This window comes from Musca domestica, unplaced genomic scaffold, assembly GCF_030504385.1.
Source record: "Musca domestica strain aabys unplaced genomic scaffold, Musca_domestica.polishedcontigs.V.1.1 39, whole genome shotgun sequence".
In the NCBI taxonomy this organism is placed as follows: Eukaryota; Metazoa; Arthropoda; class Insecta; order Diptera; family Muscidae; genus Musca; species Musca domestica.
Genome location: NW_026712326.1, coordinates 7,009,855 through 7,036,856, shown reverse-complemented (window position 1 = coordinate 7,036,856; position 27,002 = coordinate 7,009,855). Strand labels below are relative to the sequence as shown.

Genomic DNA, 27,002 nt, shown 5'->3' with positions numbered 1-27,002 from the left:
CCTTCTCTCAACTGCAGACACCAACAGTGGTATCCATATTAAGTTTCAGGATTTCAGCTCTATCCCTTCACTCAATAATTAATAATTTAATTTAGTAGTACCTTTCGAACAATTATAGCACGCATTTTCAAAAAAAAATTCATATCTCAACCTCAGATACCAACAGTGAACAAATTTCAGGATTTCTGTTCCACATCACCAAATTTAGTACAATTTAGTACAACTATAGTAAAACAGACACCAAGAGTGGCATCCGTATCAAATTTCAGGATATCCAGCTCCTTCGCCTAATATCAAATTTAGTACTACTTGGTCAGTCGTAGTACATTTTTCCAAAACCACCTCCATATTTCAATCCCAGATACCAACATAAACCTCAATATGAAATTTGGGAATTCCTGCTCATCCCTTCAGCTAATACCCAATTTAGTAACACTCTGTACTTTTCGATCAAATACAGGATGCATTTCCAAAACACTGCCAAATTTTGAGCTCGTATATTATCTTAATATAAAAATATCAATCCTAATATACAATCTAAGAGTTTTTTATCTATCCCTTCACCCAATACCAAATAAAGTACCATTAAGTATCTTTCGTACAATTATAGAACAGATTTTCTAAACACCTTCCATATGTTTGGGCTACACACGAGCAGCGACCCTAATAGCTAATTTCAAGCACTATCTATTCCCAATACCCAATTGTACAAAATATAGTACTAATTAGTACTTTTCGGGCATTTGTAATACCCATTTCCAAACCCACCTCGTTATCACAAATCTACCACCAAAACAGAGAGAAATACAAAATTTCAAAATTCCAGCTTCATTTGTTCACCCTACAATTCGCACACTTAGTACACATTTCCAAAGCCACTTTCATATATAAAAATTACTTTTCACCTTTAATTCTCATTCCGAATTTTAAGTTTTTAGCTCTATGAGTTCATGTAATACCAAATTATACTATTTTAGTAGTTTAGTATCATTCTAGAACTTTTCGTTCACTTAAAGTTCAAATTTCCAGCGACCCTAATACCGAATGTCTCATTTCAAGCACTACTTGTTCACTCAATACCAAATTCTACTAAACTATTTGGACCTTTCGTGCATTTGTAGTACACATTTCCAAGACCACCTAATTAGCACAAATCTAACAAAAAAGAGAGCCCAATACACAATTTCAAAATTCCAGCTTCATTTGTTTACCCTAAAACAAGTTGTTCCAAATTTAGTAACATTTAGTACAGTTCGCACACTTAGTACACCTGTCCAAATCCATCATATCAAAGTTAATTTCCAAACTTGAGTTCCATGTGAAATTTCAAGGTTTTAGTTCTGCCCTTTTACATAATACCACAAGGTACCATTTTAGAAGTTTCCAAAAAAAAAAAACTTTGGTACATTATCCGGCACCCCATCAGTGGCTCTCATTCAAAATTTCAGAATGAATCGATCAATGTTTATAACGCTTAGTACTTTCGTACCTTTTTAGAACGAACAAAGAACTGGCGCTAGTGTAAAATTTCTAGATTCTAGCTTCAGCTATTTCTCTTGCTGGGACTTTTTGGACAAAAGAAATGTCCGTCTGGCTGGTGAGCACGGTAACTCTCGAAGTTAGTATCCGATTTGATCCAAACTTGGTACATCGTAATATCATTATCAAACTTTGATCAAGTTCAGATATGGGTAATATCGGTCCACTTTTTCTGATACCTCCCTACAAAAGGTCGAAATTTTCAACAAAAAAATATTTTACTGCACAGAAAGAGAAAGGATGATCCGATGATCCGATGATGATCCGATTTTGCTCAAACTTTGCAAATCCTAAAATTTCCATTAGTGCCAGGCCATGTGCGAAATTGCACAATATATGTTCAAAATTTTGAATAATTATAGCTCTTATAAAATGTGATGTAAGAATCCGATAATCCTCAAATTACACACATCACAATATTTTTATTAACCCATAGTCTGGCGTGAATATGGAAAATATCGGTCCACTCCTTCTGGTATCTCCCACACAAAAGCTCGAAATTTTGAATATCCATTAAGCTCATAAAAAGCGAAATTTACATCCGATACCATTCAGATTTGGCACATCTCAATATTCGCATCAACACAAGATCTGTAATAAAGATGGTAGAGATCGGACAATTCCAGTTCCCCTTCACAGGGTTCAAAATTTTGAAAAACAAAACGCTCAAAGCAAGCGGAGTAAGCATCTAAGTCTCTTCAAATTTCACACATCCAAATATTTTAGCTAACGTAAGATCTATTGTGAAGATTATTTACATCTGCCAACCCCTTCTGGTCCTCACCCACAAAGGGTTACAATTTTCAATACTTTTATCTGTCTCAACTTGCGAAAAAAGTCAGCGATTCTATACAACTTGCTACATCTAAATATTTCTCTCAACAGAAACGCTTAGATGAATATAGATATTTTTTATCTGTGTTAGATGCAATATGGAAATGAAATACTTCGGTAGACTATATCTGGTAACCACGCCAATATAGTACAAATCTGGCATTTCGCAACATTTAGATAATATTTTTCGGTCCGATATGAAATGAACAATATTTTCCCATTCCTTTGGAATGGTATTTAAACTTAAATATATTTGAAGTCAAAATATATTTAAATAATAGAATATTGACTGTGGGCATACATCTGTCGGCAAAACCGGCTGATACTTTTTAATTTGTCTCATTATTTTTTGTCACATCGAGAAAGGGACATGTCACAATATTTCAGAGCGTATAGTATGATAATACATAGTATGGTACAGCAAAGTAGTTTTAGACCCTATGTACCTTTGGATGAAATCAGTTTACGCTCAATCTACCCAGCAATAATTTGGTCGCCGCATGCGCTTACTTTCCACATGACACAGTAATGACAACCTCAAGGTTCCTGAATTACCAGTATCCCAAAAATAAAATAATATACCATTTTTTACCAGTATGATGAATATTAATAAAAATTCGAATAACACTAAATAGTTTGTGTAGTGATTATATCATCTACACCTCTGTAGGGTGACTCTGGTAGATGTTCTCAAAAATATGGTAGAATATTCCACGCTTATCAAATACAATTAAATGTGATGAAGATTTATGAAAGTTATAATTACATCAAACGAATGGGAAATATCTTTCAAGTTATTTGAATCCGCTGGTAAAGGAAGCTAGTGGGCCAACAGACGGTAGATGTGTGTAAGACAATAATTTAAGACACATGAACTAATAGAGACATAGTACACAGATATGTGTGTGGAATTGAAGAAGAGGCAGCGTCATGCGTTATTCATTGGAATGGTTGCTCCATTTAAAAATTCAATAAGGTGGCAATAATCAAGAATGATTTTGAAGGATAAGGAAGGGTTAGGGAATATTAAGGCTACGCCAAATTTCGGTTACCAACTGAACATACTTTTCTAGATTGGGTGAACCCATTTATATTTCCTCCCAAGGGAGTTGTCAGCCTCCTACTAGGAGCATTCCTAGGTGCCGGATAGAGGGAGGATGAATGATCACACTAGTCTATTTCTTAATACCGAAACACCTCCCTAAAAGGATAGAATTAAAAAAAAGACTTTTGTGATCACCCACCCGAGGGAATCTCCCCGCGTACCCAAAATTGACTACGAATCTATTCCCCTAAAACTAATAACATCAATGGAAGAAAGAAAGAAAATAAATAAAGTTACGATGCAGCGTCTAAATAATCCATTACTGACGGCTGCTAATCTGACCAATCTTGAGCAACCTCCTAGAGATGTAGATGTCCAGTCTTCAGCAACTATAGGGAGGACAAGAAGGAACTCTGGCTCGGCCACCGAATCCTATGTAAACAAGTAAAACAATTAAAACAGTAGCAAGTTCGTCCCGGTCGAACTTTGAATACATCCACAATTTGAAAGAAATTTGCAAAAAAAAAGAAAAAGAATTCCGTTGGTACTGTTTTATTAGTTTTATGTTAAGTGCTGCAAACACTACGACAGACTTTAATCTTTAATGGTGGAGGATATAACAAAACGGTAGATGAAAACTGAACTAAGAATGAAGTCAACAAAGCATTGCTAGGAAATGCAGGCAACAAAGGCAAAAGCTCAAGATAATTAGAAGCAAGACTGAGGCTTCATGGCAGGAGGAAGGCTTAAGCTTCACGGCAAGAAGAACGCCAACAGATTAAGAGCCCTCCTTCCACATCTTCGGAAACAGGAAAGATAATGAGATCCCCAGAGGAGTAAAATGGCGGGAAACCCTCTTCAAAAAAGACCTTCTCATCAGTGCTGCGGGCAAAGACAGGGAGGGAGGGAAAAGGGAGGCACAGTTGGAACAAGTCGAGCGCGACTGCAGAGTCACCGCGACACCAGTAGTCTCTGCAAAAAATACTCTGTCAACGCAGAAGTCGAAGAAACCGCGAACTTCTAAAGTTGCCAGGAAACACTATAGGAATCGGATATGCTATACAATAATCGACTGTGTCGGTTGAGGGTCCAGCAAACCGCTGTAAAATCATCTGAATCTGTAGAAGAACAGTTCGGCAAGGCGGGGATTCAATTAACCTAATGAACTGAGATATAAAAGCCGACATATTACACTGCATTGGTTGTTGCACAGTGTTATAGATTTACCTTGTCACGCAGTCAAAAGTTAAAATCCGCATGAATCCGGATTAGAATATACCGCCCATATGGAAAGGAGCAAAGTTGAGGATGATATAAAAAGAAAAGGTCAGAAGTCTTTGACATGCAAAACAAGATTATTGACATTAAAAAGGGGGTCTTCCACAGAGAGGAGCGAGAGGATGGTACTCCTTGTGGAAAGCCTGGACGATAAGTGTATATACAAAAGAGTCTATAAACCGGAAGCCCGAAATGGGAAGGAGCAAAGCTTAGTTTGGTGAGAATGGAGGATGATTCCTCGCGACTAACCTTTTTTACGGGAGGGCAGCAAGTTCGAGATGGAAGTTTGAAGCTTTTGGCCTGCAACGTTGAAAATTTAAAAAAAAAAAGGGAGGAGCGAGATGATGGTACTATCATTGTGGTGGGCCTAGACGACAGTTTTATGTAGAAAATGTCCGAAATAAGGCCGAACAATTTACAAACATCTATATTAAAACATGCGAAAATTGGCTCAAATATTAGGGTCCCTTTGTGTATGGTTAAGGCTATACAATAATGGTCCGGAACAAAAATTAGGGTCTACCCAAAATCCTATTGGTGTTTTGATCTATTAACTGAATTCTATCAAATCCACTTGGAATTTTCCACAATCCATATTGGCTACTACCCAGGGTACTTTTATGAAATTTATGAGCGAATTCGTGCCAAATATTTTTAGGAACAAAACTTGGTGACATTATTTCATTTCGAATATTTTATATTACTTTTTGAACAAAGGGTTAAAATGAGCCTCATCTCATTCCAAAGATGGCAAATTTTGATAATACAATTTTTCGATTCAATTTTACTGGGGCCTTAGATTACAAATCTCATACAAAGGGTCATTATTTGTAATCTATATTCACGTTCTGTACGTATACACATTTACAATCAAAAAGATAAAATATCTATAAACATTTATTTTCTTCGATTTAAAGTTAAAGATTTTCTATAGAAAATATATTCCTCCAGCAGTTTTTTATTCGAAGGGCCCCATTTAGAAGACGGGCGAAGGCATTTAAGTAATCTCTGCAAATAAAATAAATTCAAATCAAAGTCATAATCATTTAAATTTGATAACTTACCGTTTTAAAGCTCGAACCAGATTGTTTACGAAATTCATACAAAAACCAAATTGGGACCTGCCCCACACCCACCGCCCACAGTAGCCAACCAAAAGCGTAATAAACAATAGGATATGTTTCACCTTTGTATGTCAAAGGCGTATAACTGATCAAAGAGTACAGCAACACGCCCATCATTAGACCCGGTGTAATGAATGTCCAACAGATTCTCCAATAGCCACCGGTTTTTATACCCAGCATAAATTCTATGTCCTCGCAGAGGCGTTTGGTGCCTAGAAAGTGAAAACTTTCAGATTTAATATACAACAACAGAATATTAGTAATAGGTCTTACCATAAATCCAGGCGAAGGAAATCAATTCAGCTATGGCCAAAAATAAGGCGATAAATGAACAACCAAAGAAATCGATTAAATTCAAAATATATTGACCCCCAGGAGTCATGTAAACAATGCCACACAGAAATCCACAAACTGATAGAACCGCTGACAATTTCCAATGCGGAATGTGGGGAAAACGATCCTTAATCACGGTCATAACACACGAGACCATGCCAACATTACTGCCAACACCCAATACGAGAAGCATGAAAAAGAACAGAACCGCAAACAGTTGTGGCAGATATTTGAATTTTGCAATGGCCTCAGGATAGGAGATGAAGGCCAATCCCGCACCGCCCTTAACCACACTGGCTATATCCGTGGTCTGCGTTTCGTGGGCCAAATTTCCAAGAATTCCAAAAATAATGCATCCAGAAAGAAGGGAAGTTAGGGAGTCGATACTTGTAATTATCATAACGTCTCTGAAAATGTCACGCATTTAAATTAATTATTCATTGCTAACCTTGAAAATATATATCTTACCTGTGAACGTTCTTTCGAAAATCGTTGAATGAGGCATACATAATGAGAGTACCAAAGCAAATGGCCAATGAGAAAAACATTTGTGTAATGGCGTTATACCAAACCTAAATAGAAATGAAACAATTAATTAAAGGCCATAATATTTAATTACGAAGGTCTTAATATTTTGCCTAGATAATGTAAACTAAGGTATTGCGGGTCTTGACTTATCTACATATGGGAAATTATTCTGATTGTTGGTAAATTAGACGCTATATTAAAATCGTCTTAGCAGCGTTTTTAATGCCTTTCTCCCTTTATGAATTACACCCAACATAAAATCATCAACTTTTTATACCCTCCACCATAGTATGGAGGGTATACTAAGTTTATCATTCCGTTTGTAACACCTAGAAATATACATTTTAGACCCCGCAACGTATGTATATTCTTGATCAGCATAAAATTCTCTGTCGATTTAGATATGTCCGTCCGTCAGTCTGCCTGTGGAAATCACTCTAGCTTCCGAACGAAATGAAGTAGGTTGATAACATTTTACCCAAATGTATTATGTCTGCAGGAATTTTGGTATTGAAAATGGGCCATGTAGATCCACGTTTTGGTATGGCCCCCATATCATGGTACCTCCCTATTTTCGGTATTTTGATGATTTAAGCGACATTATTAACCGGAAACATTTCAAATTTGATATTTGAAGTTCGTAATGATATTTGAAACCTATGACAGAAAACTTCCGTTAAATGGGGGTTATACGAAGGCGTGGACCAGCTTCGTATAGCCCCATATAACGGCATCTCCCGATATTCGATATTTTGACGATTTTAGCGACATTTTTCACCGGAAATATTTTAAATTTGGTATTTGAAGTTCGTAATGGATACTACAGCCTATGACATAAAATTGTCTGTGCAGGTCCACGTCTTTGTATAGCCCCCATATAACAGTACCTCCCGATATTCGGTATTTTGATGATGTTAGCTACATTATTCAATAATTTTTTTCAAGTTTCGCATTTTAATATTATAATGGCTTATGACAAAAGTTGCCTATGCAGGTCATTCGGTATTTTTAAGATCTTAACAGACATTTTAAAGGATTTTTAGTTATTTATTTATTTTTATTTATTTATTTACTTATTTGTATTTATTTTTTGAAAATTGCCAAATTAGTTCCAAATGGTGGAGAGTATTCAAAGTTCGGCCCGGCTGAACAGCTGTTTTACTTGTTAATTCTTTAATCTCACTATCCAATTTTAGTTTCTCTCATCAAAACCGCTCATTAAACGCTCTCTTTCTCTCCAACTATCTCATTTATCATGAAAAAAAACTCTTGCTCTCTAATATTCTACCACTCACTCCCACTTTAAACCAAAATTTGTTTTTTATTATATTTTTATTAATTGCTGCCAACTCAAAATTTTGTTATCAAAATCATTATATGATCATACTTTTCTGCTTCCTACTTCCCGCTATCCGTATATTTCAATAATAAATTAAACTTAATTTTTATGAAAAACGTGGTTTGTTTTAACAAAAACGAAAGATAAATGTTTTATTACTAGAAAACATAACTCAAGGCTTTTCAGTTATCGTATCGTGGGATACTACTTTGGTAGGAAGCTAAAATGAAGCCGGTAAGTAAAGACTGGGGGCCGTAACAGAGTATGAAAATAAACTATATGAAACGTTTACATACGTTTCGTTCTACATGTTTTCAAACTACGAAACGGAACAAAACTAATACTCAACTAACGGGACTTGTTTTTTTTTATTTTGTACTGTTTGTAGGGTAAGTATACCAGTAGTCGGCACTTTCAGGATCTTCGCTGCTTTCATCATTCTAAGTGGCTAATTTATTCATATTCGAGATTTTGTTTATCTTTGGAAAAGTTTGACTGACTTCTTATTAAATTTGTAAAATGCGTAATTTTATTCAATAGCGTTTTTTCAGTAATTGCCACTATCAGAAAATATGCTTCCCAAATAATATTTAAATCGGTTCAGATTTGGATATAGATCCCATATATATACATATGTACGATTAGTATGTTCGATTCCAATGAAATATGAAATGATTTGATGCATCAAACACGATACGTATATCCGATTCCAATGAAATTCGGCTATTTGTTTGTTTACGCAATAAAGTGTTACAATAATTAAGTTTTTAGAGTTTTTGAATTTTATTATATATTATTATTATTATTATTATTATTATTATTATTATTATTATTATTATTATTATTATTATTATTATTATTATTATTTATTATTATTATTATTATTATTATTATTATTATTATTATTATTATTATTATTATTATTATTATTATTATTATTATTATTATTATTATTATATTATTATTATTATTATTATTATATTATTATTATTCTTATTATTATATTATTATATTATTATTATTATTATTATTATTATTTATTATTATTATTATTATTATTATTATTATTATTATTATTATTATGATTATTATATGATTATTATTATTATTATTATTATTATTATTATTATTATTATTATTATTATTATTATTATTATTATTATTATTATTATTATATTTCAAGCATAATAAATCACAGAACCGGCTTTATAAGTGGCACAATTTTTATTATAAGTAAATACTCCATAATAATTTCGAAATAGAAATAAATATTCATGGCAAAAATTTTAATAGATGTTCACCTACAGTCGGTTTTAGATATATTGAATGGCCTGATCTTATTTTTCCGCCATGGGCTTCAATTTGAGTGTTAAAAACCTATATGATATAGAACATCTATAATAAAAACCTATATGATATAGAACATCTATAATAGCCCCATGTGAAAACTCATCTCAATTTTTGTAATTTGGAATTTGTAATTTCAACGTTTAGAAAACCATGCTGCGTGGCATTTAGTTTTGTCCAACTCATAAATGAGTTCAGAAAGATTTCAGAATAGTCATTTACCGTAAGATGGAAATTCATTTTTTGCCATTTAAATTGTGTGTTGAATACCCCATAAAGTCCAGTGGTACTTTCTAATATTCGTAATTTTTCATGTTTCTGTCAAGAGACAATTCCGAATTCATCTGAATCAGCGGTACTTGAGTTATAAGCGTCCATGTAATTTTGTAAACAAAATGTAGGTCGCATTAATTGTTCTATTGGGATGAATATTTGCAAACAATATTTGTTTGGCTCAAGGACGAACAATATTGAAATTGGTGAAAATCGGTTCGAATATATGACCCCCATATATATCTTCAGCCTATTTCGCATTAATTGAGCACCAAATGACCAATATCAGTCCAAATGGCATGAATTCTGGCACATCCGACCGAATTCAGTCTAGACGCAAGAAAATGATATTTGAAAATCTGTCAATGAGATGAAAAAACTGCAACCAATTTCAGGCTGCTGTCATTTATAAGCCACTCGTCCGACAGCTGTCAAAATTATTCCAGTGACAGCTCATTATATTGTTTACAAGCGTAGAAAAGCCTTTGGTTAGAATTTTTCAGAAAAAAAGTTATTCATGATGGAGTTCAAGAGTGATAGTGTAATTTCTTTATATTTGGCTGGAAAACCACAAGTGGCTATCGTTAGAGCACTCCATATTTGTGAATAAATCTTTTGTGTCTCGACCATCACTTGTTACCGTGATATTGATAGCGTAGCCCGACATCAAGGAAGTGGACGAAAGAAAACAGCAACATCAGCAGAAATGGTTCGAAAAGTAAAGAAGTGACCCGATCGGAACCTGCGTCGTAGTGTCCAAAAAATGCCTCGTGAGCTGAACATATCGTAATATTCCATTCGACAAATATTGACAAATGAGCTCGGGGCAAAGCCATTGAAATTCAAAAAAGTGCAAGAAGTTACACCGCAATAGAAAGAAAATAGACTCAAAAGAGCTATAGAGTTGCTTTACTTGGCCGAATGTGGTTTCCTCCGGTGAGAAAACATTCGTTGTCCAGCAGTTTGCAAACAAACAAAATGATCGTGTTTACTTGCCAGAGAGGTCAGCTGGCCACCAGAACTCAAGCGCCGGCCATGTTGATGGTGTGGGCCGCCATAACAACCGATGATTGTTCTCCGCTCGTATTAATCGACCGTGGCATCAAATAAATTCCTGATATTATCGCGAAAATATTCTGGAAGGTGTATTAAAGCTTTGGGCACGCAAACATTTTGGATGCAGGCCTTGGACATTCCAACAGGACTCAGCACAATCGCACTCAGCACACGCCACCCAAGAATGATTACAAAATGAGGTTCCTCGCTTCATTTACAGCGCACAATGACAACTAAAATCTCCGGATACCACTCCGTTGGACTGCTGTGTCTGGAGTATTTTGGAGAGCAAGGTTGGCACTAAAAATACCAAAGTGTCGATCACCTCAAGCAAGCGCTTCGCCTGGAATGAGCCGAAGTACCGCAAAGCAACATTCGGGCAGGGTATGACGGTTTCATTGGCCGCTTGAAGGCCATAATTCGTGCCAAAGGTGACCAATTCGAAAAAATCTAAACTTATTCTAAAATTTGATTCTATTTCCGACATTTTTTGCTTTCATTCAATAAAATTAAAAATAATCTAAAAATTGTGCGTTTGACTTTGTTGGAGTGTTTTATCTCACCCTGTATAGCTATAGCTCCCATATATCCACAAAAATTATATTTGGTTACAGATATCAAATACAGCCCAGGAATACCTTTGCCAAATTTTATCGAGATCGGTTTAGATTAGGATATAGCTCTCATATATATCATTATCGGATATCAGGTTTATTGTGCACCAAATGGTTAATATCAGACCAAATGAACTGTTACTAGATAACTTATAAATCTCGAAAACACCTCTGTCAAAATTTATCGAGATCGATTAAGATTTTTATAAAGCTTCGATATACACCTTCAGCCGATTTTACGGTTATTGCTCACCATATATGTAATATCAGCCTAAATTGGATCGGTTTTCTTATATTCAACCTAATATTACCATATGGTGAAACTCGGTCCGGTATATCTATTGCAACAATAAATGTTTTTAATGTAATTCTTATCGAAGTCATATCATGCACTATACAGCAAGGTTATTTGGATTATAGTTGGTCAAATACGTATAGTGGTGTAGGGTATCATGTAGTCGGCACCGCCCGACTTTTGACCTTTCCTTACTAGTTTAATTGGTTTCTGCCCATTTCATTCTTCAAATAATGTCACTTAGGAATTGAGGTATTATTGACCAGATGTAGAGGACCATGTACATTTTCGTATCAGTCGCCCTTTATTTATACCCTCTGCCGTGTCAATGGGAACTCGAAGCAATATTTGAAAGTATAGATTCCTGTATATGTTTTGCTATATCTTCGATATATGACTAAATACATCAGCACAAATGCATAGGTTAGAAGGCTCCTTTTCAAATGTTTTTGATTTTGATGGAAATGTCTTCGGCATTAAAAATATACGCTGTTGAATATTCCGACGATTGATCTATAACTGCGACCTGTAGAACGACCGTAAAATTATATGGTCGATTTCATCCCCTTATTATTTTGCAAAACTCTTCAAAAATAATAGGCTTCTATTTTAACTCTAACTCCAAGAAAAATTTCGTAAGGATCGAACCATAATTGCGACCTGTAGAGTGATTACAAATGGACGGATGGACGGACGAAAGGACACCCATAGCTAGTTCGACACAACTCAGCGAGATTGGAAGATCTACATATATTAACATAACTCCTACTCCTACCACAATTAGAACTCTGTCCGATTTTAATTCAATATTGCATACTTACCTTTGGATTTAGCAGCTCTTTCCATTGAGGTTTCAAGAAGAACACAATACCATCCCAGGATCCGGGCAAAGTCAAGGCACGTCCAAGTAAAATGAACATAACACAATAGGGAAATAATGCCAGAAAATATGATGCCTTGCCGGAACTTCGGATGCCCTTGCACAAAATTATGCCAATTATAAGCCAAGCGACTAGCAGACATAAGATCAAATCCCAACTGGGCGTACCCAATCCATCTTCCAGAGATTCAGTTTCGCGTAGTACGTCTTTGGAGAAAAACAATTCAGCCGATGAGAAACGTTTTGTCGATGTTTCATTACCACCCAACGTCACATTATCGGAGGCCGAAAAACAAAACGATGACCATTCTGGACGACAGTAGGCCCATGGTAACTTCGTGGCAAATGAAGAGAATAAATATTTCAGTGTCAGAGCCATGATGCAGGCATAATATGTTGTACCCATTGTTGTGGCAAAAACTTGGCCATATGCAATGCCTACAAAAATGGTATTGCAAATTCTATGAATTGCTGGTATTTGAAAAAAATTTCCATACCTCTCATTCCCGGAACCATATCAAATGCTCGAATGCAACCTCTGCTTGAAAATTGACCAACTATGATTTCCAAATAATAGATTGGTCTGCCAATTAGGAGCAGTACAATAATATAGGGTATAACAAAAGCACCACCACCATTTTCCAGGGCAATGAATGGAAAACGCCACACATTTCCCAAACCCACCGAAAGGGCTATACAGGAGAACAAAAACTCAATATTGTTACCCCATTTCTCACGGCCCCGTTCGGAAGTCAATGGATTAGTAACCTGCAAAATTCAATATTTGAATTTAAATTCCGAAAATCCAAAGAGCCACACCAACCTCATCTTCTTGAATAAATTGCCCAACTTCTTCACTATCCCTTGCTGTCGCTCCAGCTTCTTTGTCGATTTCAGTCATTTTTTTTTTTTGCAGCTACCACCTTCCGCTTGAATATCAGCCCCGTTTGAAAGCGCAAAACTGAAATGCCGTTGTTTTCCAAAGAATTTTGTTATTTTTTCAGTTGCCTTTTTTACGATATTTGGATCACTTCTATTATCAACTTTACGATCTTATCTGCACCCTCAAATTCCTCGGGCCAATTGTCTTTTTTATGGATTCCACACATTGTTGTAGGCTTTCAGCGAAGATAAATGCTCCGGTATCTCTTAATGTTCCGTTTTTTATGGTGCGACCTCCGGAGAAAGTGCGAAAATAGAATTTATCTTTCGGGAAATATTTGTGTTACCATGGTCACTATAGGGTGCTACATTTTTGAGTTTCAACATTAGAGAATGGGAAGCTATTTTGACTTAAAATTTATTATCAGAAGCTGAAAAGAAGACGTTCAGATAACTTTAATCAAACTAATTAGGAAATCTTGTATATCCCACTAGAAGATATCTCCGAAAATAGAAAAAACATTTGTTCGACACACGTCACATTTTAGAATTTTTCAAATCCGATTACGGTAAATTTTGGATAAAATAACGAACTACTTGGTTATTTGACCGAGAAATTCGGATACAAAAACCGATTTTTATCCGGTTCTACTGAATTGGTATATCATTCAACATTTATCCAATTTGATGGGATTTTTTGAACCGCTTCCGAAGCAACACAAGAAATTTGGAATTTTTGTATCGGATCTTTCAAAAGCCCTAAAAAGTGGAGAATGGACCCTTTATACAGCATTATAGCCTACGCCTTTCTAAAACGGTACCATATGTATTGATTTCTATTTTAATTCCGAATATACTAACCTTAAAAATGTCACTTATAGAAACTGTTTTAAGTGAAGCCAAGTTTCGTATCGGGCTTCTACTGAGTTGACTAAAAACTTCATTCAATTTAATGGTAATTTTTAAATATCTTTTCACGAATTTGAACGGAAAGGAAATCATGAAATAATTTCTGCGTATGTGGACAGAAAGGTAAACACTGAGAAGTACCTTTAAAATATTGCTATTTTTATACCCTCCACCATACTATGGAGGGTATATTAACTTTGTCATTCCGTTTGTAACTCCTCGAAATACTCATGTCAGACCCAACAAAGTACATATATTCTTGATCAGCGTAAAATTCTAAGTCGATTAAGCGATGTCCGTCTATCTGTCTGTCTGTCCGTCTATCTGTCTGTCTGTCCGTCTATCTGTCTGTCTGTCTGTCTATCCGTCTGTCTGTTGTAATCACGCTATCATTCGAACGAATTGAGACAGAAGGCTAAAATTTTGCACACATGTTTATTTTTCCAGTAGGCAGGTTACGTTCGTAAATGGGCCCTGTAGGTCCACGTTTTCATACAGCCCCAATATAACGGTACCTCCCGATCTTCGGTACTTTGATGATTTTAGCGACATTATTCACCGGGATTGTTTGAAATTTAATATTTGAAGTTCGAAATGGATACTACATCCTAAGACAGAAAATTGTGTGTGCAGGTCCACGTCTTCGTATAGCCCCCGTATAACGATACCTCCCAATATTCGGTATTTTGATGATTTTAGCATCATTATTCATGAGAATTGTTTCAAATTACGTATTTAGAGTTAGTTATGGGAACTACAGCCTGTGACAGAAATTTGTCTATACAGGCCCAGGTCTTCGAACAGCTCTGATATAACGGAACCTCCCTATATACGATATTTTGATGATTTTAGCTACCGTTTATTTCAAGTTTAAACAATGCCTATGTAGGTCGCATAGACCCCAATATAACGGCTATATTGGGTATTTTTAAAAATTTAACAGCATTTTTTAAGGACTTTATTTTTTTGAAAATTTCCAAATTCGTTCCAAATGGTGGAGGGTATTAAAAGTTCGGCCAGGCCGAACTTACTGCTTTTTAACTTGTTTAATTTAACGCCGGGTGATGAATACATCATAGATCAGTTAGTACTTTTGAAAATTTTACAAATTTTCAATTTTTAGCGGAGTGGACCTCTGCCGGCGCAATTCTACAATTGCAAGAGTAGAATCTCAGTACTAATCCTGTCGATTTAAAATGCAATCAAATTTGGTGAAAATTGGTTCAGATATAGCATATATATATGTTTCATCTGATTTGGAGTTTCAAGTTCCTCACATGAGTAATATACCCTCCAGAAGATTCAGGTCTTTGGTACCAGATATCAGATACAGCTCAGAAATAAGTACGTAAAATGTTGTCAAGATCGGTTCAGATTTGGATATAGCTCCAATATATATACATTTATCTTATTTCAGGTTTATTGTGCACCAAATGGCTAATATCAGCCCAAATGGACTGAATTTTGGCACTTCCGACGGTATTCAGCCCAGAAGCAAGTACTTAAAATTTTGGTAAAAATCGGTTCAAATATAACTATAGCTGCCAAACGTACGTTTCATACGAATTTGTGTTAAAGTCCCTCACATGCGTAATATGCGTTCGACATCAAGGATATTTGATACCGGACATCAGATACAGCTCGAAAATACCTCTGTCAAATTTTATCGGGATCGGTTCAGATTTGTATATACATTCGATATTCATCTTCATCCGATTTTATGGTTATTACTCACCATATATGTCATATCTGCACTATACAGCAATACCATTTGGTACTAAAGGTACAAAAGCCACCGTCAAATGTGTTGAAAATCGATTCAAAGTTGAATATAGTTCCCAAATTGTGACTACTCCAAAGCCATACGCATTCAAATAAGGTGCATAGTTGGTACGATCTACATCACATAAATTCCCCATACAATTTTTTTTGTTACGGGAGCTCTACTTAATACATATAGTGGTGTGGGGTATCATATAGTCGGCCCCGCCCGACTTTTGACCTATTCTTACTTGTTTTCGTATGTGGTATTAAGTGAGGAACAAACATATATATTTTATTGTTCCCGTGTAAGACCGATCGAAACAGATCCTGTTGCCCATCATTAAAAAGTATATAAGGCGCGGGTCTATAATGAAAGTTAAGAATAATTTGTATTTTGACATATATGATTTTATCATTTTTTACGCTTATGACATCTTGGGCGAAGTGGCGTACACCCTTCATAGAACATTTTGTGGATCCTGCCACAGTGACTGTTTAAGTTAGGAATGTTGCCTCAGAAAACCCCAGCCTGTTCAATCAATTCAATTAGAAAAAATCAATTTAATTCAAAAAAGGTAAATGTCGTTTCCGAACAGTTTTTAATTAATGAGCCAAACCTATATGAAAATTGAGACTTAAATTTTGCTTTACTTTTATTTTCTTTTATTTTTCAGTATTTTTAAAACTACACAAACAGTGACTATGCCAACATTATAGAGTTCGCCGTTAAAAACAATTCTTAACGGCTATATAGAAAAATTTAGATTCTTGAGGTAATGAGGCGATGTAAATGATTAATATCCATTTGAAAAATTCATGCGGGTTGCTGGCCAACGCAATGATCCCATAAATCTTAGATTTCAACGGAAATGGCAGTAATTCCAGATATTAGAGTATTATAGGTGATCACTTCTAAGAATGAATTTGATGGCTCCAAGTGGAATGAGGACACATCACCAAGAAAAAGAAGGCGCACTTAGTTTTTCAAATTTGTTATTTGAAGATCGTAATGGATACTACAGCCTATGACAGAAAATTGTCTGTGTTGGTCCACGTCTTCGTGTAGCCCCCATATAACTGTACCTCTCGATATTCGGTATTTTGATGATGTTAGCTACATTATTCACCGATTTTTTTAAGTTTCGGATTTGAATATTGTAATGGGTTTGTAGTCTACTAAAAACTCTCGTTTTTTTAAATTTTTTGTTCAGACCACGAAAATTCGAAAAAGACCCATTTTGTGATGCTGTTCTATGTTAGTGTAAAATTGAAGTTTTTTGAACATCATGCTTTATAAGTATGACTCGTTCACAGTTTCGAACATTTTTAATGGTTCCGCCAGAATTTTACTAAAAATTGGAACCTCCCGAGTTTTGAGATCTCGATGAATGCAAATACTACCTGTAGAAAGTTTGGAGTTTCAATGGGAGGAATGCGTCCTAACAAAATATATCTCTCAGTCCTCCAATTATTGGACTTTGATGGACAATATCGGTCCACTCAATCAATTACCTTCCACCAAAGGGTCAACATTTTGAATAATTGTAACTTTTATAAAATGTGATGTAAGGGTCTGGTTGTCCTCAAATTACACACATCACAATAGTTTTATTAATCCAAGGTCTGGTGTGGAGATGGAATATATAGGTACAACATTTTCAATATCTATGAAACTCATAAAACACGAAATTAACATACAGTGCCATTCAGACGTGGCACATCTCAGTATTTCCATCAACACAATATCTGTTATATAGATGGTAGAGATCGGACCACTCCTACCTGTACCTCCCCCATAATGGCTTAAAATTTTGAATAACCAAAACGATCATAAAATCCGAAATAAGCATTCATGAAACTCATAAGACACGAAAAGAACATCCGATTCCATTCAGACTTGATACATCTCAATATTTCAATCAACACAATCTTTTATAAAGATGGTAGAGATAGCACCATTTCTTCTGGTACCTCCCCCACGATGTCTTAAAATATATAATAACCAAAATGAACATAAAATACGAAATAAGCATCCGGTTCTCTTCAACCTACACCCATCCCAAATTTTTTATTAACCTAAGGTCTGGTGCAAAAAGTGGAATATATTGGTCCAATCCTTCTGGTATCTCCCTCACAAAAGTTTTGAATATTCATGAACCTCATAAAAAACGAAATTAACATTTGACTCCATTCAGACTTGATACATCTCAATATTTCCATCATCTTCTGTTATAAAGATGGTAGAGATCGCACCATTTCTTCTGGTACCTCCCCCACATAGTGTTGAAGATTTTGAAAAACAAAAGGGTTAAAGACAGTGAATTACACCTCCAAAATTCATTTATCCATCTCCTCAAATTTCCCACACACAAACATTTTTGCTAACACAAGGTCTGTTGTGAAGATGATAAACATCTGCCAACCCCTTTAGGTACCTCACCCACAAAGGGTCACAATTTCCAATACTTATATCTGTCACAACATGCAAAACACGTCGGCGATTCTTTACCACTTTGCTATATCTAAATATTTCCCTTAACCAGAAGTCTGATATGAATATGTAGTCTATCGGAGTTTGTGATTTCACATAAAATTGGATATAAATGTTGGAATTCTTCACAATTTGCACATACCAATATATTTTACAGGGTGATATGAAAAACTTGCAACCACATTCAGACTGTTGTCATTTCTAAGCCACTCGTCCGACAGCAATTAAAAACCACACGTGGCAATCGTTAGAGCACTCCAGCATTTAAATATGGATAAATCCTTGTGTCTCGTAGCAGTGGCTAAAAAATGGCTCGTGAACTGAACATATCGCAATATTTCATTCGCAAATATGGAAAATGAGCTCGGGGTAAAGCCATTGAAATTCAAAAAATTGCAAGAACTTACACCACTACAGAAGAAAATTGACTCAAAAGAGCTAAAGAGTTTCTTCGCTTGGCCGAAAGCGGTGAACTGCCGAATTTGGTTTTCTCCGATGAGAAAACATTCGTTGTCCAGCAGTTTAAAAACAAACAAAATGATTGTGTTTACTTGCCAAAGAGGTCAGCTGAAAATGTGCACCTTCTATTGGCCACAAGAACTCTAGCGCCGGTCATGGTGATGGCCGCTCTCCTCACGTATTAATCAATCGTAGCATCAGAATAAATGTCGAATATTATCGCGAAAATATTCTGGAGGGTGTATTAAAGCATTTGGCACGCAAAATTTTGGCCACAGACCTTGGATATTCCAAGAGGACTCAGCACGCGCCACTCAAAAATGGTTGCAAAATGAGGTTCATCGCTTCAACGGCCACCAAAATCTCCGGATACCAATCCGTTAGACTATTGGGCCTGAAGTATTTTGAAAAGTAAGGTTGGCACTAAAAAATATACTTTGTTGCAGTTCTTTTATTTCACCCTGCAGTGATGGAGTATGAAAATGGAATACTTCTGTTACCTCACGCATATTTCCATATTTTCCAAAGATTTGCACATATCTCATATAATGTACAGGAAGTAGTCGATATAGTCCAAGTCTGTCACGTTGTAATATTTATGTCAGTCTTAGTTCAGATACGAATTGGTCAATGCTGGCCAACTGCTTCCGAACCTTCTCCATAAAGAGTCAACAGTTTGAATAATCATAAGTCAAAAGTGGGAGTATACATCTGGTGTATTAGGTGTAGGAGGTACTGTAGGATTTACTGAACAGTCCTGTTATGCTAATAAAAATCTCACAAGTTGGTGGAGGCATTCCAAATTTCTCAAAAATATTTCGTTTACAAAACATAGTTTTCAGGATTTATGTGACCCTCGCAATATGCTTTCATACATTAGTACATAATCCTTGTTTCATTATTGATATTTATTTAATGCTATTTAATTTACAAAATCTTTGCCACACTATTTTCCATTGATCAATTGCATTTATTTAAAATAAATCACCTAACATTTACAACATTCATCGCTCCATCATTAGGAGAATTCGATGGATTGCATTGGACAAGTGATCGGGTGTGTATGATTGAACCGGCATAAGAAGAAATATTACACGACTATAAAATTGACACCATTTAAATATTGCTTACAACTATGGTCAGACCACCACCAGCAACACCCCACCCAAACCCTTATAAAGGCCAAAAAAACCAAATAGAGATTTTTTTGACACAAAATAACAGTTCATTTATATCACATAAATGTATTTCTTTTCAAGTTTTTTTTTTTTTTTTCATTTGTTTCTTTGCTAAAATATACCAAAAATTTATGTAAATTACAAATCAACACTGCCAACAAACAACCTCACACTATGACCACTAAAAACAACGAAACACACTCACACCAAAAAAAATCGCAACAATAACAACTGTAAATCAGACAAAACCAAAGACCAGCATTGTAACCAAATAGAACGAAAGCGAGTTCAGACGCTCCGTAAGGAGAAGCCTAACCAAAGAAAAAAACGTTTTGCATTAGCCATATCTCCACATGAGCCGATTTACTGACCAAAAAACTTCACCGACTAATGGCACCCAGCAGTGACAAAATTTCGAACATTCATCAATCACACCACAGCGCATGCTCACATGCATATCAGCCGAAATAAAAAAAAAACATACACTCATAACACACATTCGTATTCTTCGTCACTCATGGCATAGGCAAAGCAGCCGAGGTCTACCCCTTGCTGTAATATGACCAACTACAACTCCCAGTCATTGGCACAAGTTGGAGTTGCATGGTGAGATACACCACCACCACCACCCAGGGCCACCATTATGGGATAGCCCCAAAAACGTCCAGTCATATGAAGCTTTGCAGAGATTTGGCGCTTTGATTTTTAAACCAACAAATGGAACAACAATAACAACAAAAAAAAGTTTTATTTTTCGGGTTTAGAGTTCACCTTTTATGTAACTCAAAGAGCACAGTGGAGACAGAAGTGAAAATGCAATGGACCAGAATGAAAATCCAATTTTGCAAACCTTACCATATCCAGCAAGCGAGGTTCGGAACAATACGATTCCATGGGACGTAAATGAGAGGCCCGTCAATTGTACGACAGCTCTATTACTACACAGGGTGAGATGAAACAACTGCAACTATCTTCAGGCTGCCTTAATTTCTAAGCCACTCGTTCGACAGCTGTTAAAATTATTCCAGTGACAGCTTATTAAATTGTTACAACCGTACAAAAGCATTTTGATGAGAATTTTCCAGAAAAATAGTTATTCGTGGTGGAATTCAAGTGGAATTCTTTACATTTGACCGGAAAACCACAAGTGGTTATCGTTACAGCACTTTAGCATTTAAATGTGAATAAATCATTTGTGTCTCGTTCCATCGCTCGTTACCGTGATACTGGTAGCGTAGCCCGACGTCAAGGAAGTGGACGGAAGAAAACAGAAACATCAGCAGAAATGGTACGAAAAGTAAAGAATCGACTTGATCGAAACCCGCGTCGCAGTGGCCGAAAAATGGCTCGTGAGCTGAACATATCGCAATATTCCATTCGGCAAATATTGAAAAATGAGCTCAAGGTAAAGCCATTGAAATTCCAAAAAGTGCAAGAACTTACACCGCAACTGAAAAAATAGAGTCAAAAGAGCTAAAGAGTTGCTTCGCTTGGCTAAAAGAGGTGAACTGCCGAATTTAATTTTCTCCGATGAGAAAACATTCGTCGTCCAACAGTTTTTAAACAAACAAAGTGATCACGTTTACTTGCCAACGAGGTCAGCTGAAAATGTGCACCTTCGGTTGGCCACCAAAACTCAAGCGCCGGCCAAGGTGATGGTGTGGGCCGCCTAAAAAACAGCCGATGGTCGCTCTCCACTCGTATGAATCGACCATGGCATCAGAATAAATGCCAAATATTATCGGGAAAATATTCTGGAGGGTGTGCCTTGGGCACGCAAACATTTTGGCCGCAGACCTTGGACATTCCGACAGGATTCAGCACCATCGCAGTCGCTACGCGCCACCCAAAAATGGTTACAAAATTAGGTTCCTCGCTTCATTTCCAGCGCACAATGCCCCCAAAAATCTCCGGATACTTATCCGTTGGACTATTGTGTCTGGAGTATTTTGGAAAGCAAGGTTGGCAAAAAAATACCAAAGTGTTGATCACCACAAGCATGCACTTCGCCGGGAATGGTCCAAAATACCGCAGAGCAACATTCGGGCAGTGTGTGACGGTTTCATTGGCCGTTTGAAGGCCATAATTCGTGACCAATTGGAACAAATCTAAACTTATTCTAAAATTTGATGCTATTTCCGACATTTTTTTTAAAAAATGTAAAAATTATGGCCTTTGACTTTGTTGCAGTTTTTTTATCTCTCCCTGTATTTACTTATTACCTGTTAGATTTCCCATTTTTTGTATCTCCTCCCCACTGTCAAATAAGAAATTGTATGCCACACACCATACCACATGTGTCGTGGTGTGATCGATGGTTTCCATTGTAAATTTCAAGTAAATTACATTACACATGTGCAAAATACGTTAACAACAATAAAGGTATTAATAACAATGAACCGCCGCCACAAAGTTCAATATGGGTAACGATGCCGAAAGGGGATAGGAATAAAATGAAATAAATATACATTTGTTTGTAATTTATAAATCACCCAACACCATTTTCATAAAAGAATCAGATTTCATTAAGTGTTTGTATAAATTAACGGGATTTGTTTTGCATTTAGAAGAAGAAAACAAAAACAATTCTGAAATGCAATAGTTCGATAAGTTGAGAGGCAAGAATGGAAGAATATTCCATTGCATAAACAATATAAGTAGTTCTTAGACCAGATTTGCTTTGTGATCATATTCATGTTTGTTTAAAGGGAATAAAGGATAAAATAAATAAATAAAATACTGAATATTGTGAGTACCGTTGGCTCATTTTCGGTCTTAGGCTGTAGTATCCATTACGAACTTCAAATACCAAATTTGAAACAATTCTGGTAAATATTGTCGCTAAAATCATCAAAATCCCGAATGTCGGGGGTACAGTTATATGGGGGCTATACGAAGACGTGGACCTACATAGTCCATTTTCAATACCAAAAGTCCTGCAGACATAATACACTTTTGTGTAAAATTTTATCAACCTACTTCATTTTGTTCGGAAGCTAGAGACGGACATTGATAAATCGACATAGAATTTTATGCTGATAAAGAATATATAAACTTTGTGGGGTCTAATATGTATATTTCGAGGTGTTACAAATGGAATGACAAACTTAATATACCCTCCATACAATGGTGGAGGGTATTAAAAGGGGAAAATGGATGGTACTGCCATCATAGAAAAAATTTATTGACAATCGAGCTAAGGTTTTATGCAACTAAGTTTGAGTAGCCGTGTCGTGGCTACCGTATAGCCATAAAATATGTTTTTGAAAAATATTGGAAAATTAGCAAATTGGCGTGACCGAACATTTTGTTGGAAAAAATATAACCTGAGAAGACGGTCTAAATTTTTTAAATACTGAAGAAAAGTTATGTTTATAACCTACACCACACAGTGGTAAGGGTATTATGTCTTTGTGCATTTGTTTATAACATGGAGAAGGGAACACGATAGACCCAAAGTTAATTTTGAGGATATATTCATGCCAGCCCGTCTGTCCTTTTTTGGAACAAAATTAAGATCGGTCTTGTCAACTCTAGTTTTGCTTTGACTGCAAGACAAAGTAAATCCATGATATGTCGCCTTTTATCTCGCAGTTCGTTAGGTTAATTGATCTTGGACGGGCTTTAGTTAATCTTTATGCAGTTTTCCGGACCCAAAACTGGTATCAATTACTGCATAGAAATTAAGGGCGACTCCATTTTATGGTCAGCGGCCCTCTCCCTCTTCAGCGTTGGCCGAGTCTACTTTGCTGGGACTTCAAGTTTCATTGCAGAGTCTGCATTCACGCTTGTCTTGCTCTTGCTGTGACTTCCTTTGTCATTCCCATTCTTAGCTTCACCATTTTCAGATACCTGACCAGCATGCCTATTCTTTAACTTTTACCAATAGTTATTATACCCTTTACCATGTAGTGGTAAGAGTATTATGTTTTTGTGCATTTGTTTGTAAAATAGAGAAGGAAGCGAGACAGGTTCATAGTTACATTTGAAGATCTTCATAGAATCACTTTCTGAGTCGATTTATGCAATGCAGTCCGTCTGTCCATCCGTCTGACCATGTATGTTTGTGAACAAAATTCAATTAGCATTTATATTTGTTTGGCCCAAAGACGAACACTATTGAAATTGGTGATAATCGGATCAGATTTAGTTGTGCACCAATTCAGAATTCAGTCTAGAAGCAAACACATAAAATTTAGTGAAAATCTGTTCATATATAGCTATAGCTCCCATACATATTTGTACCTCACATTCGTAATATGCATTCGACAACAATGATATTTGGTACCAAATATAGTATAGAGATCGGAAATACCTTTGCCAAATATAATCGTGATCGGCTAAGATTTGGATATAGCTCCCATATATATCCTTAATCAGATCTCAGGTTTATTGTGAATATAATGGCTAATATCAGCCCAAATGGAGTGAATTCGGGACGCACATTTCCATTTTGTGGATCTCGGCTCCGATATATATATTTTTTTATTAATACATCTAGAAGTGATATCATGCACTCTATAGCTTTTATTTGGTAAAAAAGATGGAAATGTCTATGTCAAATTTAGTGCCCCTTATATATTAGTTCCCTCTAAACCCAAACTATAACTGCTCTAAGGACTAATGTTGATAGGTGATATGATCTACTTCAAATAAATTATTTTGTATAGTCGACTTCGCCCGACTTTTGACGTTTCCTTACTGGTTATGTTTGTAAGCGTGTGCAAGAAAAGTGAGAACTGTGTAAAGCAGTGACAGTGGGAAATCAAACAAAATTTTAATTATTTTATTAATGATATATAAAAATCGCAATATTTTCTTCACACAGATGTCCATGTGTTTGTCTGTTTGAATCACGATATCTTTCGAACGAATTGAGATAGAATGCTAAAATTTTGAATACATGCATAGTTTACCAGTAGGCAGGGTAAGTTCGTAAATGGGCCATGTCGGTCACGTTTTCGTATAGCCCCCATATAACGGTACCTCCCGATATTCTGTATTTTCATTATTATTTAGAACTTCTTATTTGAAGTTCGCAATGGGTACTACAGCCTATGACAAAAAATGTTTGTATGCAGGTCCACGTCTTCGTATAGCCCCCATATGACGGTACCTCCCGATACTCGGTATTTTCATGATTTTTGCGACATTGTTTACAGTTTTTTTTTTTGCAAACTTCGTATTTGAAGTTCGTAATGGATACTACAGCCTATTTTTCTTTGTAGGTCCACGTCCTCGTATAGCCCCCATATAACGGTATCTCCCGATAGTCGTTATTTTGATGATTTCAGCTACATTATTAACCGGAATCGTTTCAAACTTCGTATTGGAAGATCTTAATGGGTACTACAACCTATGGCAAAAATTTCGTATGCATATCCACATCTTCGTATAGCCCCCAAATGACGATACCTCCCGATATTCTATATTTTAATGATTTTTGCGACATTATTCACTAGAACTGTTTCAAATTTCGTATTTAAAGTTCGTAAGGGATTCTACAGTATATTAAAAGAAAATTTCGTAAGCAGGTCCACGTCTTCGTATGGTCCCCATATAACGGTTTTCAATTAGGTGGTAGTTATCGGATTTTTTTTTTTTTTTGTTTTATGAAAAATTTCAAGTTCTTTCCAAATGATGGAGGGTATTAAAAGTTCGACCCGGTCGTAATTAGCTTTTTTTACTTTTTACCTTCTCAAATTATGAGTTTGTACACAAATTCACATGAAGTACGGCTTTAACTGTAAAATGTGTTTTTAGTATTTATGAATTCCTGCGTTTTGCATAATCTTACTTTTAACAAAAGCATAGAAGTATAAGGATGGGAATCTACAGTGCCAAAATTTTGCCAAAATTTGCCTTTTATTCCCATAGGATACTTTGTTCGCAGTTCACACAAGTGTCGATGCTTGCCTTTGTTTTTCAGAAACATCAGTTCACAATTTCAACATAATGATTCCAAAGTTCACGACACATCCCACATCTTCGTCGACTATAAAGCCGCATTTGACAGCCCTATCCGTTCAGATGTGTTTAAAGCCATGTCTGCGTTCGGCATTCCTGCAAAATTAATAAGGCTATGCAAGATAACTTTAACTGGCACAAGGTCAGCAGTTAAAGTCGAAAAGGACCTCTTGGAGCCCTTCAATACCGAAGGAGGGTTCAGACAAGGTGACAGCCTCTCATGTGACCTATTTAACATCTTGCTGGAAAAGGTTATACGAGATGCAAAGGTAAACAGAAATGGCACTCTGTACACCAAATTGCACATGTTGCTAGCCTACGCCGATGTCATCGACATAATGTGTCGAACATTGAGAAATTGAGAAGGAGTCTGCCAAAGTGGGTCTGGCAGTAACTGGCGAGAAGACCAAGCTGATGGTACCAACGCGCAAGACGTCCAGTAGACTCGGACCAACTGTGGAACTTGAAAACTACAAGTTTGAATAGTCAGTGATTTTATCTACCTCAGTACCGCCATAAACTAAACAAATGACATCAGTTTTGAGATTCGGAGAAGGATAGTGTTGGCCAACAGATGCTGCTATGGTCTATGTAAGCAGTTCAGAAACAAGGCCACATCTCACCAGACCAAACTCACACTCTACAAGACACTGATACTACCCGTGCTGTTGCATGGATCTGAAGCATGGGTACTTGCGTAAGCAGATGAGGCAGCCCTTGGAGTGTTTGAGAGAAAAATTCTCCAAAAGATCTACTGTACGATCTGCATCGACTGTGAATATAGACGTCGAATGAACCACGAGCTATACCATCTATACTCGGACATCGACATAGTCAGACGTATTGAGCTGCAGCCACCGTAGTCGT

At 36.1% G+C, this 27,002-nt stretch overlaps 1 protein-coding gene across 1 annotated transcript in view; it reads right to left on the bottom strand.

Annotated features, from left to right (window-relative positions):
• Positions 1-5,420: 5,420 nt before the first annotated feature.
• LOC101894558 (sodium-dependent nutrient amino acid transporter 1-like) overlaps positions 5,421-27,002 on the bottom strand; it is a 73,056-nt gene continuing 51,474 nt past the window's right edge. The window contains exons 2-8 of the mRNA XM_059126498.1: positions 13,309-13,798; positions 12,983-13,253; positions 12,427-12,923; positions 6,622-6,725; positions 6,094-6,560; positions 5,761-6,032; positions 5,421-5,704 (exon numbers count right to left, since the gene is read on the bottom strand). Coding sequence (XP_058982481.1) covers positions 5,594-5,704; positions 5,761-6,032; positions 6,094-6,560; positions 6,622-6,725; positions 12,427-12,923; positions 12,983-13,253; positions 13,309-13,386 — 1,800 coding nt within the window. The 5' untranslated portion in view covers positions 13,387-13,798 and the 3' untranslated portion in view covers positions 5,421-5,593. The remainder of the gene's footprint in view (positions 5,705-5,760; positions 6,033-6,093; positions 6,561-6,621; positions 6,726-12,426; positions 12,924-12,982; positions 13,254-13,308; positions 13,799-27,002) is intronic.